Source organism: Oncorhynchus kisutch, linkage group LG9 (genome assembly GCF_002021735.2).
Source record: "Oncorhynchus kisutch isolate 150728-3 linkage group LG9, Okis_V2, whole genome shotgun sequence".
Taxonomy (NCBI): Eukaryota; Metazoa; Chordata; class Actinopteri; order Salmoniformes; family Salmonidae; genus Oncorhynchus; species Oncorhynchus kisutch.
In genome coordinates, this window is record NC_034182.2 from 10,917,676 (window position 1) to 10,933,679 (window position 16,004).

At 48.8% G+C, this 16,004-nt stretch overlaps 1 protein-coding gene across 1 annotated transcript in view; it reads left to right on the forward strand.

The window, feature by feature from the left end:
• Window positions 1–16,004, forward strand: part of utp20 (UTP20 small subunit processome component) — a 28,678-nt gene that overhangs the window by 1,528 nt on the left and 11,146 nt on the right. Inside the window, exons 6-37 of the mRNA XM_020491055.2 lie at window positions 82–163; window positions 245–382; window positions 537–692; window positions 863–1,018; window positions 1,291–1,503; window positions 1,677–2,085; window positions 2,280–2,385; window positions 2,600–2,750; window positions 2,839–2,898; window positions 3,069–3,236; window positions 3,441–3,517; window positions 3,635–3,714; window positions 3,809–4,070; window positions 4,280–4,441; window positions 4,538–4,628; window positions 6,447–6,532; window positions 7,242–7,367; window positions 7,524–7,690; window positions 7,940–8,148; window positions 10,596–10,819; window positions 11,032–11,270; window positions 11,578–11,722; window positions 12,169–12,256; window positions 12,651–12,794; window positions 12,969–13,022; window positions 13,127–13,279; window positions 14,011–14,166; window positions 14,249–14,389; window positions 14,550–14,687; window positions 15,165–15,304; window positions 15,389–15,477; window positions 15,586–15,962. Of these exons, the coding sequence (XP_020346644.2) occupies window positions 82–163; window positions 245–382; window positions 537–692; window positions 863–1,018; window positions 1,291–1,503; window positions 1,677–2,085; window positions 2,280–2,385; window positions 2,600–2,750; window positions 2,839–2,898; window positions 3,069–3,236; window positions 3,441–3,517; window positions 3,635–3,714; window positions 3,809–4,070; window positions 4,280–4,441; window positions 4,538–4,628; window positions 6,447–6,532; window positions 7,242–7,367; window positions 7,524–7,690; window positions 7,940–8,148; window positions 10,596–10,819; window positions 11,032–11,270; window positions 11,578–11,722; window positions 12,169–12,256; window positions 12,651–12,794; window positions 12,969–13,022; window positions 13,127–13,279; window positions 14,011–14,166; window positions 14,249–14,389; window positions 14,550–14,687; window positions 15,165–15,304; window positions 15,389–15,477; window positions 15,586–15,962 (4,987 nt within the window). The remainder of the gene's footprint in view (window positions 1–81; window positions 164–244; window positions 383–536; window positions 693–862; window positions 1,019–1,290; window positions 1,504–1,676; window positions 2,086–2,279; window positions 2,386–2,599; window positions 2,751–2,838; window positions 2,899–3,068; window positions 3,237–3,440; window positions 3,518–3,634; window positions 3,715–3,808; window positions 4,071–4,279; window positions 4,442–4,537; window positions 4,629–6,446; window positions 6,533–7,241; window positions 7,368–7,523; window positions 7,691–7,939; window positions 8,149–10,595; window positions 10,820–11,031; window positions 11,271–11,577; window positions 11,723–12,168; window positions 12,257–12,650; window positions 12,795–12,968; window positions 13,023–13,126; window positions 13,280–14,010; window positions 14,167–14,248; window positions 14,390–14,549; window positions 14,688–15,164; window positions 15,305–15,388; window positions 15,478–15,585; window positions 15,963–16,004) is intronic.

A 16,004-nucleotide genomic window follows, 5' to 3' on the forward strand; every position in this document is an offset into this window, starting at 1 on the left:
TATTGTTGTTATCGTCTCCTATCTATGTCATATTGGCATATGTGACATCGGTGTTTACTTATCTCTCCTTCTCCCCTACAGCTTGTACAGTACACTGTTGGCACACAAGAAGGAACACATACGAAAGTTTGCGGCAGAGAGTTTTTCTTTTCTGATGAGAAAGGTGTGTTGTGGTCTTACCTAGTTGGCATCCAGTGGTGATGAAATCAGATCTGATTGAATGAATTGTATCGATGCCCGCCAGGTGCCAGATCTTGACGCCCTTCTCAACCACATGTTCCTGGACCTGGAGGAGCACCCTGGGAAGGCAGAGGGGGTGGGACAGCTGCTGTTTGAGATGTGTAAAGGAGTCCGCAACATGTTCCACTCCTGCGCTGGCACGGTGAGTTCATGAGGTTATACAGTAGGAAATAGGAGATTAGACTCTTTGCGAAAAAGGCTAACAAAGTGGAGTCTTATGCGTGTATATTCAGTTGAACGATCTTTCATTCACAACCCTTTTCTGTTGTATCCTTCTTCCCTCTCCTCTCCTCCAGGCCCTCCCAATTGCTCTGAGGAAGCTTGGACCAAGTGCTGACCAGGAAGTATCTCTACCCTGGGATGCTGTCAGAGAGGCACTGGATCAAATGGCCCAGGCAGCAGCCAATCACGTAGAGAAAGAGCACTTCCTGGTTCTGTGGGAGTCTCTACAGGTTACGGAGCATTTTTACCTCGCAACTGGTTCTGCATAGTGCCAATGTAAACTCTTTGTAGGCCTGTGTGACATGGGTTGTTGTCGTCTGTCTGTCGAACTGTTTGAGTGATACTGTTCATTATCCTGGTCCAGGGCTGTTTAACTGTGACTGTTTTTGTCTTTCTCTAGGCGTGTGTGAGTGAGGCCCTACGGAACCTGAATAAGACCGATGTTGATGAGGAGGGTCAGGCATCTGACCACTTGGAGCGCCTGCTCTTCATCCTCCATACCCTGGTGGGACACCGCAACGGAGCCAAGATCACCAAGCCAGACGTTGTCTGTCAGGTAGGGCCGGGGGTCACCATTTATCTGTGCGACATGAATAAGTAAAACTAAGAATAAGCATACAGTTTGTTCTGTGTTCAGAGGCTGTGTGTATCTCTGTATGTATTTGACAGTCTCCATTTATACTGTATACATTTACATAGAAGAATACTTTGTGTCCATTTCATTTTCAGATCACATTTTTGCCTTGAACCCAGTTTGGTTTCAAATCTGACTGTTGGCATCATATGTATAGATTCCTCTGGTGTTTTTGTCCTTCTCTGTGCCTGTAGGCAGTTCATGAGTTGCTCCAGGCCCCAGCCCTCCAAGGACCCTGCTGTAGACTCGTGCTCCAGATCATCTCCTCTCTACTGCTGGGGGAGAATGTCTCCCTGCCTAACACACTCACACAGGACACGGTCAAAAAGGTGTTCAGCAGTGGGATGGACCAGGACCTGATACTGGAGTTCACTAAGGAGATGTTCACCATGAAACGGTTTGAACAGGTACATGGACTAATCTCATCAATGCACCAGGCAATTTCATCCTAGCTGACTCCGGCAGAGTAAGCTTCCTTCACTGGACATAGATAACGTAATCTCTCTCCTTTCTGCCCCTCCATACGTCTCTCTCTCTCCATCTCTCCTCACCCCTCCCTCTTCTCTATATCTCTCTCCAGTTCTTCCTGCCCAGTCTGCTACAGTACCTAGAGGGTTTTTTCTCCAGTCTAGACTCTGTGTCTCGTCACTCTGCCATGGAGGTGCTGGTCAGTCTCATCCTGGCTAAAGCCCCGCCCCCTACAGACGGCTCCATGGCCTTCGAGACCTACCCCCTGGTCTTCACCGGAAAGACCCCCGGTAAGGAGCCAGGTGATGGGACAGAGAAGGTGTCAGTACCAGAGTTGATCCTCTCTCTGATCAGCCTACCGCAGGACCCGAACCAGGCCATCACTGACCTGTCCCTGCCCTGGGCAGCCCTGGTCCTCCTGCCCCACCTCAGACCACTGGCAGCAGGGTGTGTCGTTCCCAGTCTGACAGCCCTCCTCAATCGCCTGCTACTGAATGTGGAGAGAGAAGCGCTGGGGAAAGGTATGGGCTGCCCTTGTTTGCTCTTATCTGTGAAACAGTTGAACGTTGTGTTCCATTCAATGTTTGCTCTTATCTGATATACAGATGAATGTTGTGTTCCATTCAATGCACATTTGTTCTAGCTCCTAACTGTTCCTCCAGTAGTAACCCAGGAGCTGGTAAAATAAAGATCTCTCCCCTTTTCTGTCCTCTAGGCGGTCTGTTTGTGGCCAGGCAGGCCCTCAGCTCCCTGCTCAGTCTGAATGGATCTGCTGAGGTTCTCTCCCTGGTGCCAGTGGAGCGGGTCAAGCCCATCATCCAGTAAGTACTAAAAGTAGAGAAATATCACCAGCTCTTGGAGACTAGTTCCCATTTAGTGGGAATAACTGCTGTGGCCAGAGAGAAAGCTTTGGATTGGTACAGTAAATCTGTGTGAGTTATAATATATAATATAATATAATCTGGTAACTGGTTTTGTTCTCGTAATTGGTGCACTTTGACCCTGATCAATTTCCTGGGTTTGTGTGTTTCACAGGAAGTTCCCAACAGACATGTCGGCTCTGTTGCTAGGAGACCTCTACTACACCCGGCTGTCAGTCAACGGCTGCTCCGAGCACCTATCCCACGGTGCTCTGCTCGACCTGCACCAGATGCTGCACGTCAACCTATCCTCCAACAGCTCCAAAGTATGGAAGTAGATTGAATTATTTTGGGTACTTTGTTAGTTGCGTTTAAACTGTGACCTAACCCTCTTCACCATGCTTCCTCCCTCAGATCCGCTTGCTGACCCTGAGGATTCTGACCCACTTTGAGGCTGAGCTCAAACCGTCAGAGGTTGGTACAGAACAACCAAATGATGTCTTGTAAATTGATAATTATGTCTTTATTTGCTCAAGTCAATTGAATTTGTTCACATGGCAGAAGATAATTGAAAGAACTTTCCATTTTGAGCCTAAATGGACAATAACAACACATTTGAACTCTGATTCTCTCTGTGTTCTCAGAGTGAGGACAGTGTGGAGGTCCAGCCTGTGTTTGCAGTGTGTTTTCAGGCTGAGTTGGTCCCTGCCTCCGTGCAGGACTACAGAGAGAAGCTGCTGCACCTCAGGAAGCTCAGACATGACCTGGTAGAGAGATCACTACCCCAGGGGACACAGGGGACCTTCCAACAGGTACCCAGAACATAAAAGTTAGATTTGGAACCTAAAACGTAGATATGGGAACCTAGATTTGGAACCTAAAACGTAGATATGGGAACCTAGATTTGGAACCTAAAACGTAGATATGGGAACCTAGATTTGGAAACAGACTCGGGACCTTGGATTAACGTTTGATTATCTTAGTGGGTGATTAAGTTCTGCATCTTCCATTTGCAGGTGCCTCTACGCTATCTTATGTCCATGCTGTTCATCAACTTCAAACCCCTGTGGGACCCAGTCATTGAACTCATAGTGTAAGAACACACAACCACAATAAATCTAAAGGATCATACTCTATGACCTTTTAACCCCCCCCCCCCCCCCAAAATAACGCAGTTCATCTCTTCCTCGTGTTGTGTCTCTCTCTCCAGGACCCATGCCAGAGGAATGGACAACAAAGACTTCTGGAGGGTCTACCATGAGCAGCTGGAGTTGGTGGCAGGTCTTGCTGGTGAGTGCGTGCTCATTTGTGATCTGTTTTTCTAACACTGTGATGAGCTATTTGTGTTGATATAAAACGATCAAGAAAATGTCCTGTCTAACAGAAAAGGAGCTGCGTGAAGGCGACGATGATGCCGATGATGAAGATGGCGGCTCGGAGCTGCAAGGGGAGCCGGGCTGTGATGTCATCGAGAGCGGGGACGTGGGGGTGCTGTTCCTGCAGCGTCTGAAGATGACCTCTGACCCCAGCGAGAGGACAGACTTCACTAACTTCAGGGGCCTGCTGTGGAGGGCCATGGCTCTGGTCCCTGACCGCGTAGAACCACGCAGTAGGGAGCTCAGTCCACTGCTGCTACGATTCATCAGGTTCGTCCTACACTATACCCTACACACGACTAGAGACTGCAGCCTTACACACTACACTGCCCTCCTACGGAGAGGAACCTCTGGTCTTTTAATTTTGAGGAGGAGGCGAGGAGACCAGACGCAATAAATCTAAGAAAGGCTTTTGAGAAAGAGCACCATTGTCCACTGTCTTAAATGACCCTATGCCCCTCCCCTCTCACGATTGGCAGGAATGAGTTCTACCAAGCTGACCTGTTGGTGGCGCCTACTCAGGACCTGGGGAAGAGGAGCAGTCCTGCTGCCATGGAGGCTAGCATGGTGGAAGAGGAGGACAGGGAGGAGGAGGAGGCTAGACCAGAGAGGAAGATGCCACCAAAAAGAGCAGCAGCCAAGTAAGAGATGATCACGTTGAAGATCTTAATTTTGTTTCACAATGCATTTTCAGTGCCATATAGTATTTTCTAAAGACATTTTAATTTCTTTCCCAGGCAACTCATCGCTCACCTGAAGGTGTTTGCCAAGTTCACCAACCCTCGCTCTCTGTACCTGGAGAATAGCCTCAATGAGCTGTATACTCAGGTAAACTTACCTATCTCACCTATCATCATCAAATCTAATTGTATTTGTCACATGCGCCGAGTACAACAGGTGTAGACATTACAGTGAAAGGCTTACTTACAAGCCCTTAACCAACAATGCTTTAAGAAGTTTTATGAAAAATATGTGTTGAGTAAAAAAAAGTTGAAAATGAAAGTAACAAATAAGTGAATGGCAGCAGTTAAATAACAATAGCGATGCTATATACAGGGGGTACCGGTACAGAGTCCATGTGCGGGGTCACCGGTTAGTCGAGGAAATATGTACATGTAGGTAGAGTTAAAGTGACTATGCATAGATAATAAACAAAGAGTTGCAGCAGCGTAAAAGAGGGGTCTGGGTAGCCCTTTGATTAGCTGTTTAGGATTCTTATTGCTTGGGGGTAGAAGACTTGGCGCTCCTGTACCACTTGCCGTGCATTAGCAGAGAGAACAGTCTATGACGAGGGTGGCTGGAGTCTGACAATTTTTAGGGCCTTCCTCTGACACCGCCTGGTATAGAAGTCCTGGATGGCAGGAAGCTTGGCCCCAGTGAGGTTATGGGCAGCACGCACTACCCTCTGTAGTGCCTTGCAGTCAGAGCCTGAGCAATCGTCATACCAGGCAGTGAGGCAACCAGTCAGAATGATCTCGATGGTGCAGCTGTAGAACCTTATATCAAATATTTTCAATCCCCTGAGGACGATTAGGGTTTTTCGTGCCCTCTTCACGACTGTCTTAGTGTGTTAGGTCCATGATAGTTTGTTGGTGATGTGGATAACAAGGAACTTGAAGCTCTCAACCTGCTCCACTACAGCCCCGTCGATGAGAATGGGGGTGTGCTCGGTCCTCTCTTTCCTGTAGTTCACAATCATCTCCTTTGTCTTGATCACGTTGAGGGAGAGGTTGTTGTCCTGGCACCACACGGCCAGGTCTCTGGCCACCTCCCTATAGGCTGTCTCGTCGTTGTCGGTGATCAGGCCTACCAATGTTGTGTCGTCGGCAAACTTAATGATGGTGTTGGAGTCGTTCCTGGTCATGCAGTCATGAGTGAACAGGGAGTACAGGAAGGGACTGAGCACGCACCCCTGTGGTGCCCCCTTGTTGAGGTTCAGCGTGGCGGATGTGTTGTCAGGAAGTCCAGGATCCAGCTGCAGAGGGAGGTGTTTAGTCCCAGGGTCCTTAGCTTTGTAATGAGCTCTGAGGGCACTATAGTGTTGCGCGCTGAGCTGTAGTCAATGAACAGCATTCTCACATAGGTGTTCCTTTTGTCCAGGTAGGAAAGGGAAGTTTTGAGTGCAATAGAGATTGCGTCATCTGTGGATCTTTTTGGGCGGTATGCAAATTGGAGTGGGTGTTTCTGGGATAATGTTGTTGATGTGAGCCATGACCAGCCTTTCAAAGCACTTCATGGCTACAGACATGAGTGCTACAGGTCGGTAGTCATTTAGGCAGGTTACCTTTGTGTTCTTGGGCACAGGGACTGCTTGGAACATGTTGGTGTTACAGACTCAGTCGGGGACATGTTGAAAATATCAGTGAAGACCCTTGCCAGTTGGTCAGCGCATGTTCAGAGTACACGTCCCGGTAATCCGTCTGTCCCTGCGGCCTTGTGAATGTCGACCTGTTTAAAGGTCTCACTCACATCAGCTACTCGCATGAAATCACTCTCGGCTGTTCTCGCTATATGCCTATTTTACCATGCATTAACTGTATACTCAATTAAACATACTTATCTGACCCATTATCAGTCTTTCTACCTAAACAGCGGGTAGTCTCTGTCAGTGTACTGCTATCAGTGTGTGACTGTGTGTCTGTTCAGTTGCTGTGCCACCAGGACCAGCAGATTCAGAGGGCAGCATTGGAGTGTGTTCTGACCTACAAAGACCCCAACGTCCTCCCCTACAAGTAAGTCTGCTCTCTGGCTTATTTCCGAACGACACTGTCGCGCAACGTCTCGTCTTACCTCTTGTCGTAACACACCTTCAGTCCTTTTACAGTCTGCCAGGCGTAAAACCTACTTTCCAAAATCACCATTTAACATATTTTTTGTTCAGGTGATCGGAGTAAGAGTAAAGGGATACTGTAATAACTGTTATGGACTCCCGGTCCCTCAATGGGAGTCATTGTTACCAGTGCTGATGGAGATCAGAGACATCACTGGCCCTCTCAGGTTCCACTGAGCAGGAATGTTAACCTTCACCCAGAACCACAGATCTGATGGGAGTTCCTCTCTTCACTTCCCTTATTAAACTATCCATTTACTAACCGTTTCCCATCTAACATCACTGAGAGCAGAATGATGGAAGGAAATAGGAGTTCTGTTATTTCATTTCCCATAGTGTACCACTGACAGAGTTCACAGAATCAGCCTAGAGACCCTGTGTAGACCCTGTCAACAACATTGGTCTGGTACCTCTTTGAAGCTGTACAGGCCGATAGGCTTGTGGATTTGCTAATATATCTTGATTCAGTATCTGGTGGCAGGCCATTTGATACACGGTCTTTCTGTGTTTGCTGTGATATAGTAATGAAATGTCTTTTTGTGTATCTGAAACGTCTTGTGCTTCTGGACCCAAAGCCTATTGAATGTCTTTGACGTGACTGTTGTGTTCAGGGAGAATCTGGAGAGGCTGCTGGATGACAAACACTTCAAGGATGAGATCGTTCACTTCAACATCTCAGAGGAGCAGGCCGTGGTGGACGCCTCGCACAGGGCTCAGCTTATCCCACTGCTTATGAGGTGTGTGTGTGTGTGTGTGTGTGTGTGTGTGTGTGCGATTACTCTTGTTTGTTATTACTCGTCTGTGTCTTCAAGTGAACTTAAACTTGTGGCCTATTTATATGTCACCTTTACTACTCCAATATAACCCCCTCTCCTCTAACCTAACCTCTGTAGGGTTCTGTTTGGGCGGATGCGCAGTAAGACTGGCAGTAAGTTCCAGAGCAAGTCTGGTGCCATGCAGCGTTCCTCCACCGTGCTGAGGTTCCTGGCAGGATGCCAGTCTGAGGAGCTGGGCATATTCATTGACCTCCTGCTGGAGCCCGTCTGCCACCACGGACAGGGTAGGGCGCCCTCCGTCATGTGATATACAACCTGTATGGGAGCGGAGTGTTTCTCGTCTTATTCCTCAGTGAATGGCTCTGTTGCCCTCTGTCTCATCGGTCTATTCGGCCGTTATGTTGTAGCTTTAGCCTAGTTGTGTGTGTGTGTGTGTGTGTGTGGACGTGTTTGTTTTAAAAGTGTGTGACATTCGAACACTTAGAACTCTTCTTCTTTCTCTCTCCATTTTTTTCTCCCCTCCCTCTCTCCAGGTCTGTGTCTAGCTGCAGTAGACAAAGCGATATCCGAGACGGACTTCTCTGCCGTCCTTCCTCTGGGTCGGCAGCACAGCCTGCTGAACATAGTTAACACAGTCATCAGTAAACTGGGCCACCTCATCAGCACACACCTGCCCAGGGTGCTGCAGATCCTACTGTGTGTCACCGCCTCTGTCTCCACCATCCTCAACCAGAGAGAACAGGTATTTACACAGAAACCTACTGTATGTTCTCTGTTGGACCAGGGGACAGACCAGGGGCGGCAGGGTTGTCTAATGGTTAGAGCGTTGGACTAGTAACCGAAAGGTTGAAAGTTCAAATCCCCTAGCTGACAAGGTTCTGCCCCTGAACAGGCAGTTAACCCACTGTTCCTAGGCTACCACTGAAAATAAGAATTTGTTCTTAACTGACTTGCCTAGTTAAATAAAGGTCAAATTAAAAATAAATGTAACTAGAGGCTGCTGGATGAGTAGGAGTGCTGATTTACGATCAGTTTTGCCTTTTTAGATCACGATTAAAATTATTATTTGGACAGGGGGCAACCTGATCCTAGATCAGCACTCCTACTCAGAGAAGCTTGATAATAAGCTAATGGGTTCTATGCATAGTAACTTTAACTCTACCTACATGTACATATTACCTTGACTAACCAGTGCCCCTGCACATTGACTCTGTACTGGTACCCCCTGTATATAGCCTCCACACTGACTCTGTACTGGTACCCCCTGTATATAGCCTCCACATTGACTCTGTACCGGTACCCCCTGTATATAGCCTCCACATTGACTCTGTACCGGTACCCCCTGTATATAGCCTCCACATTGACTCTGTACCGGTACCCCCTGTATATAGCCTCCACATTGACTCTGTACCGGTACCCCCTGTATATAGCCTCCACACTGACTCTGTACCGGTACCCCCTGTATATAGCCTCCACATTGACTCTGTACCGGTACCCCCTGTATATAGCCTCCACACTGACTCTGTACCGGTACCCCCTGTATATAGCCTCCACATTGACTCTGTACCGGTACCCCCTGTATATAGCCTCCACACTGACTCTGTACCGGTACCCCCTGTATATAGCCTCCACATTGACTCTGTACCGGTACCCCCTGTATATAGCCTCCACACTGACTCTGTACCGGTACCCCCTGTATATAGCCTCCACATTGACTCTGTACCGGTACCCCCTGTATATAGCCTCCACACTGACTCTGTACAGGTACCCCCTGTATATAGCCTCCACACTGACTCTGTACCGGTACCCCCTGTATATAGCCTCCACACTGACTCTGTACCGGTACCCCCTGTATATAGCCTCCACACTGACTCTGTACAGGTACCCCCTGTATATAGCCTCCACATTGACTCTGTACCGGTACCCCCTGTATATAGCCTCCACACTGACTCTGTACCGGTACCCCCTGTATATAGCCTCCACACTGACTCTGTACCGGTACCCCCTGTATATAGCCTCCACACTGACTCTGTACAGGTACCCCCTGTATATAGCCTCCACACTGACTCTGTACCGGTACCCCCTGTATATAGCCTCCACATTGACTCTGTACCGGTACCCCCTGTATATAGCCTCCACACTGACTCTGTACAGGTACCCCCTGTATATAGCCTCCACACTGACTCTGTACCGGTACCCCCTGTATATAGCCTCCACACTGACTCTGTACCGGTACCCCCTGTATATAGCCTCCACACTGACTCTGTACAGGTACCCCCTGTATATAGCCTCCACATTGACTCTGTACCGGTACCCCCTGTATATAGCCTCCACATTGACTCTGTACCGGTACCCCCTGTATATAGCCTCCACATTGACTCTGTACCGGTACCCCCTGTATATAGCCTCCACATTGACTCTGTACCGGTACCCCCTGTATAAAGCCTCCACATTGACTCTGTACCGGTACCCCCTGTATATAGCCTCCACATTGACTCTGTACCAGTACCCCCTGTATATAGCCTCCACATTGACTCTGTACCGGTACCCCCTGTATATAGCCTCCACATTGACTCTGTACCGGTACCCCCTGTATATAGCCTCCACATTGACTCTGTACCGGTACCCCCTGTATATAGCCTCCACATTGACTCTGTACCGGTACCCCCTGTATAAAGCCTTGCTATTGTTATTTTACTGCTGCTCTTGAATTATTTGTTACTTATATTTCTTTAAACTGCATTGTTGGTTAAGGGCTTGTAAGTAAGCATTTCACTGTAAGGTCTACACCTGTTGTATCCGGGCGCATGTGACAAAATCAAATCAGATTTGATGTCTCTTGAGAAAAACGTTTAGTAAAAGTTTCAAGTCGGTAGCTCTGGTCTTGGGCAGGAGCTGCAGTGTAGCCATTGTGGCAGTATGCCGCAGCTCGCCCTCTGAGACCTATACTAGAACAGGAGGCTCGGAGAGGCCTGCCCTGGCAGTTGCAGGTGTGAGCATGTATAAAGCATGTTGATGTTCATGTATGGTACTGCACACAAACATGGCTTTTTAGGACAAGTCAGTAACTCCTTAAAGTTGTTTTGTCGCCTCTTGTTTTTTTTTCTCTACTCTTTGCAGCTGAAAGGCAAAAAATAGATGAACAGGTTTTAAAAACTCCTCAATGTTTTTTTCTCTCTCTCTGCCCAGTTAAAGGCCGGCTGTATTGCTCCTCTGAAGAACCTGAGGCGCCTGGGGGTCCTGAGGATCCAGGACTTCTTTGATGGCTTTGACTCGTACAGCTTCACCCCAGATGAGCTCGATGCCGTCTTCCAGGCTATCGTCTGGCCCCAGGTCTGCCGTCTGCCAACAGAGAGCCCCTACTCCCCCACCCCCCTCCTCAAACTCATCCAAGTCTGGAGCAAGAATGCCAGGTAAGCTTATCAAACGGTCTTTGTGTTGAGACTTCAGCTGCACTAAGGCCAAGTCCTTTTCACAATGAGATCAGTATGTTAATGGGAGAATGTTTCTGGCAACAATCCAGTTTCCAGTGTGGAACTAGGAGGAATTTGCCATGACCCAGTGGTAGGTGACAGATTCAACCCGCCTGAAAGTGGCCACCTTCTTTCCTCTCCTCCTCTCTCAGGTACTTCCCCCTCCTGGCCAAGCAGAAGTCTGGTCACCCGGAGTGTGACGTCCTCCTCAACGTGTTCGCCCTGCTCTCCGCCAAGAATGTCTCCACCCAGACCGTTGCCATGGTGATGGACATCGCCGAGTCCTTGGTGACCACGAAGGACCTTCTGGTTTCGGAGGGTGAGGAGGCGGAGCTGAGCGTCAACGGCAGTGTATTCCCCCAGCCACCAGAGGGAGACCACATCTCTTTGGGTGAGGCCTATGGACAACATATAGAATACGCAAATGCAATGTTTACAGGGCCACTGCTATAATATGCAAATGCTACTAATAAAAGTAAATACTGAACAGTATAACGATGGACCAGACTAGGAAGTTTTTCCTCGTTTGGTGACATGGAAAAACTATGGGCTCTAGTAGGTATAAGCAAATGCAAAATGGTTTGTATACTAAGTTTTTAACATTTGTAATAAAAAAGAAATCCTTGTAAATAATAGCAAATACAAAGCGTGCCCATTGATAAAAGTGCAGAAATGAATGGTTTGTTTGTGTTGTTCAGAGCATCTGACCCAGGGTGCCAGGCTACTCCTGCCCCACATCTCCACCCTGCTACAGTACCTCAGTGGCATCGTACGCAGCTCTGTCAGACTCAAGAAGAAGAAGTTTAGATCCCAGGTGGCCAAGGAGCTCAACATCCTCTCAAAGTAAGTCCTTCAGCCCTCACATTCTTCTGCGTCCTTTATGAAGCGTTGACTACTGTGCTGTGGCGACGTGCTGACTTTGTGATCATTGTAGACCAGGGCTCTCCAACCCTGTTCCCGGAGAGCTACTGTACCATCCTGTAGGCTTTCACTCCAACCCCAGTTGTTTACTAAGCCGACTTCGGCTTATCAACCACCTAATTATTAGAATCAGATGTGCTTTGGAGCGAAAACCTACAGGACTGCAGGTCACCAGGAACAGGGTTGGAGAGCCCTGTTGTAGACAGTCGAATAATCTCTAACGCCAACTGATCATAGATGGCGTATTCTAGCCCCTGCTCTTTGTGATCTTATCACAGCTCTCCCTCTCGGGTTTCAGGTTGTTGTATGGTGGTGATGGTAGTTACGGGTTCCACAGGCTAATGTCATGATCTCTCTCTCCTCTCCAGGCTCAGCAGGTTTGTGAGTGATAAGGACCAGAGCTCAGTGCTCATCCGCCTGCTGCTGCCATACCTCCAGAAGGCCCGCAACCCACAGGTACAACGTCGTGTTACTGTTCTAGGGAGATGTTGTGTCTGTGTTGTGGTTTGTTTGTCTAGGACTTCGCGCTGTATTGGATTGTTCGAAGGTAACATCATGCCAGGTTGTGTTACGTTATACCATGGTATGTGTTACATGAGCTCCCACTCATTATTGATCTGTCCTGTCATTTCCTTGCGTCGTGGTAGGTTATATGTTGTAGTGTTACGCTCGTGAGCATTTGCCGTGTAGCTCAGTTGGTAGAGCACAGCGCTTGCAACACCAGGGTCGCGGGCTCGATTCCCACCGGGGACCGGTACGAAAATGTGTGCACTCACGACTGTAAGGTCTGGATAAGAGCGTCTGCTGAATGACTCGAATGTAAATGTATTTCCCTTCCCTTGTGTTTCAGGAGACCGAGATTAATATCCTGTCTACAGTCCAGAACCTGCTAAGACAGTGTTCTAATCCCGCCTCCTTCCTCAAGCCTATCAGTAGACTGTTCTCCGTCCTCCACAACAAGCTGCCCAGGCAGGCCCTAACCTCTGTCTTCCAGGTAGGACCTCAGGCCCCCGTAGCCTGACTCCAGATGTGTGTGTTCTGTTGCGCTCACTCATTTTCACATCTTTAGCTGCTGAAGCCGGGCCTTACGTGCTCCCCGTTACTCATATCTAGTGGTCCGTATGATGTGAATCGCAGAAAGTTTACCTGTGTTACTGTCTCCCAACAGACTCTGGGAGACCTGGAAAGGGGACTGAAGTACATCACAGATACAGCTGCTAAGGTAGGGCTCGAAAAAACCACACACACACACACACAGGAACAAAACAACCCATGTTTATCACACACACAGCCATGTATAACCATCGGCCCTTTCTCTCCCTCCAGTTGAATGCGTTTGACAGTCGTCACCTGGACGAGGTGTACTTCGACGTGCGTCTCACAGCCTTCCAGGAGGCCACCAGGAGGATCAACGACATGGACACGCTGGATATGAACTTCATCTACACCATGATGCACAACTGTTTTGCCTCCTTCGAGGTGAGACCCAACACATGCACGGCAGACACACGGGACAGATCAGACACTACAGATGGGGGGGGGGGTTTACGCTGCAGTCCGGTCTCTTGACTATTGCACATTGGTCGTATCTTGGAACACTCCCGTCTTATTTTAGATGTCCTGTTCACTTTATGAATCAATAAATGTATCCGTATGTAGCTTTCGACAAACCATTTGTGGCGCATATTGCTTAACATATGTCTGTGGTGGGCCTCCCGGGTGGTGGGCCTCCCACCAGAGACTGGGTTCGCGCCCGGGCTCTGTCGTAACCGTGGGGCGACGAACAATTGGCCTAGCGTCGTCCGGGTTAGGGAGGGGTTGGCCGGTAGGCATGTCCTTGTCTCATCGCGCACCAGCGACTCCTGTGGCGGGCCGGGCGCAGTGCACGGTGTTTCCTCCGACACATTGGTGCGGCTGGCTTCCGGGTTGGATGCGCGCTGTGTTAAGAAGCAGTGCGGCTGTTTGGGTTGTGTATCAGAGGACGCATGACCTTCAACCTTCGTCTCTCCCGAGCCTGTATGGGAGATGTAGCGGTGAGACAAGATAGTAGCTACTAAAACCATTGGATACCATGAAATTGGATGATTTTTGATGATTTTTGCTCTTCATTTTCTGATGATTGTGGAAATAATTGAATCTTCAAAGGAATATTAACAGCAATGTAATTCGTCCATTCATTAAATTTAACCGTCTTCCTTCCTGTGTTGTAGATTGGAGACATGTCCCTGGCAGACAACGCCACCTTGTGTCTGTCTGCTGTTCTTACACGTCTGGCTGCAGTGGGTCGGGGAGACGAGGACTACAAGGAGATAGTACAGTACACCATACTGGATGCTGTCAGGAAAGGACTGAGGAGCAAGACTGAGGTTAGTACACACACACCACACACACACACCACACACACACACATGAGAACTTGGGTCCAGTGTGTCTCTCCTGTGTTCTCAGAGTGTGCAGCATGACTACACCACAGTGCTGGCGTGTCTGGTGAAGACCTTCCCCACCCGTAGAGACTTCAGAGATCTGGTGCAGCTCACCGACTACAACGACCCCGAGTCTGACTTCTTTGAGCACATGAAGCACATCCAGGTAAGACTTCAGTCACTGTTACAGTATAGATTTCGGAACGTGTGTGCCGGGAAAATGCACTGTTTAGCCTGGTTTCGGGGCAACTTGGATTGTAGCCATACAGCCGACGCTCTTCAGGACGCGTGGTGTTCAGCCCGGCGCTTAATGTTTTGTCTCTCAGATCCACCGCAGAGGTCGCGCTCTGAGGAAGTTCGCCAAGCAGCTGACGGAGGGTACGGTTGTGATGTCATCACGTTCCCTCCAGACCTACATCATGCCCTACGCCATGACTGCCCTCTTCGACGAGAAGATGCTCAAGGTCAGTTACACAACACACTGAATAATGTTATCCTTCTTTCTGGTGTTTGTGTGTGTAACCTGTGTGTTTGTGTGTGTAACCTGTGTGTTTGCGTGTGTAACCTGTGTGTTTGCGTGTGTAACCTGTGTGTTTGCGTGTGTAACCTGTGTGTTTGCGTGTGTAACCTGTGTGTTTGCGTGTGTAACCTGTGTGTTTGCGTGTGTAACCTGTGTGTTTGCGTGTGTAACCTGTGTGTTTGTGTGTGTAACCTGTGTGTGTGTAACCTGTGTGTGTGTAACCTGTGTGTAACCTGTGTGTGTGTGTGTAACCTGTGTGTTTGTGTGTGTAACCTGTGTGTTTGTGTGTGTAACCTGTGTGTTTGTGTGTGTAACCTGTGTGTTTGTGTGTGTAACCTGTGTGTTTGTGTGTGTAACCTGTGTGTAACGTGTGTGTGTGTAACCTGTGTGTGTAACCTGTGTGTTTCTCTCTGTCCTGCAGAACGAGGGTATGACGACAGCATCAGTAGAGGTGATAGGAGCAGTGTGTAGGAGACTGACCTGGTCTAAATATCTCTACTACCTTAAACACTTTGTTCACATACTGCAGACTGGACAGGCTGAACAGAAACTGGCTGTCAGGTAGGTGTCTGTGTGTATCAGAGGGTGATATATATGTTTTGTTTTCCATTGGTACTGTTGTCTCATACCTGTGTCCATCCACAGTCTGTTGGTGACTGTTCTAGAGGCGTTCCACTTTGACCATGACACTCTGGAGAGAGAAATGGAGGCAGCTAAGACCAGGGCCAAAGACGGTGAGTGAACAGACTGGACATCGGTGACCAAGAGGTCCCAATGAAGTAGATTATGATTTCCATCCCAAGCGTGTGGTATATTGATCGATGTTGCCTCTTTCTGTTTAGTTGTGAGCACCGTCGTTGATGAAGAAGTTGATGAGGAAGAGGTGGCAGCTGTCGAATCAGAGGAGAGTGACACTGAGGAAGCCATGGAAACTGAAACAGACACGAAAACAACCACCATAGAAACAGCCACGGTTGTTACTATGGACACGGGCGCCGCTGAGACCGTTGAGGGTGTTGCTATGGAAACGAACGCCACAGAATCTACAGCGGAGCCTAAAGCTGTTCCGGTGAGGAAGCCGACCCCCTCCACTACAGCCCCTGCGGCTCCCAGTGGATTACCCCAGAGCAAAGCAGAGCTGGAGGCCCTGATCACCTCTATCCATGCCACTGTTCAAAATGCTGTCCTGCCCAGGCTACACAAGTGTCTGACCGCCAAGGTACACACACGCTCAAACACACACCAGTTGCACTCGCTGTCT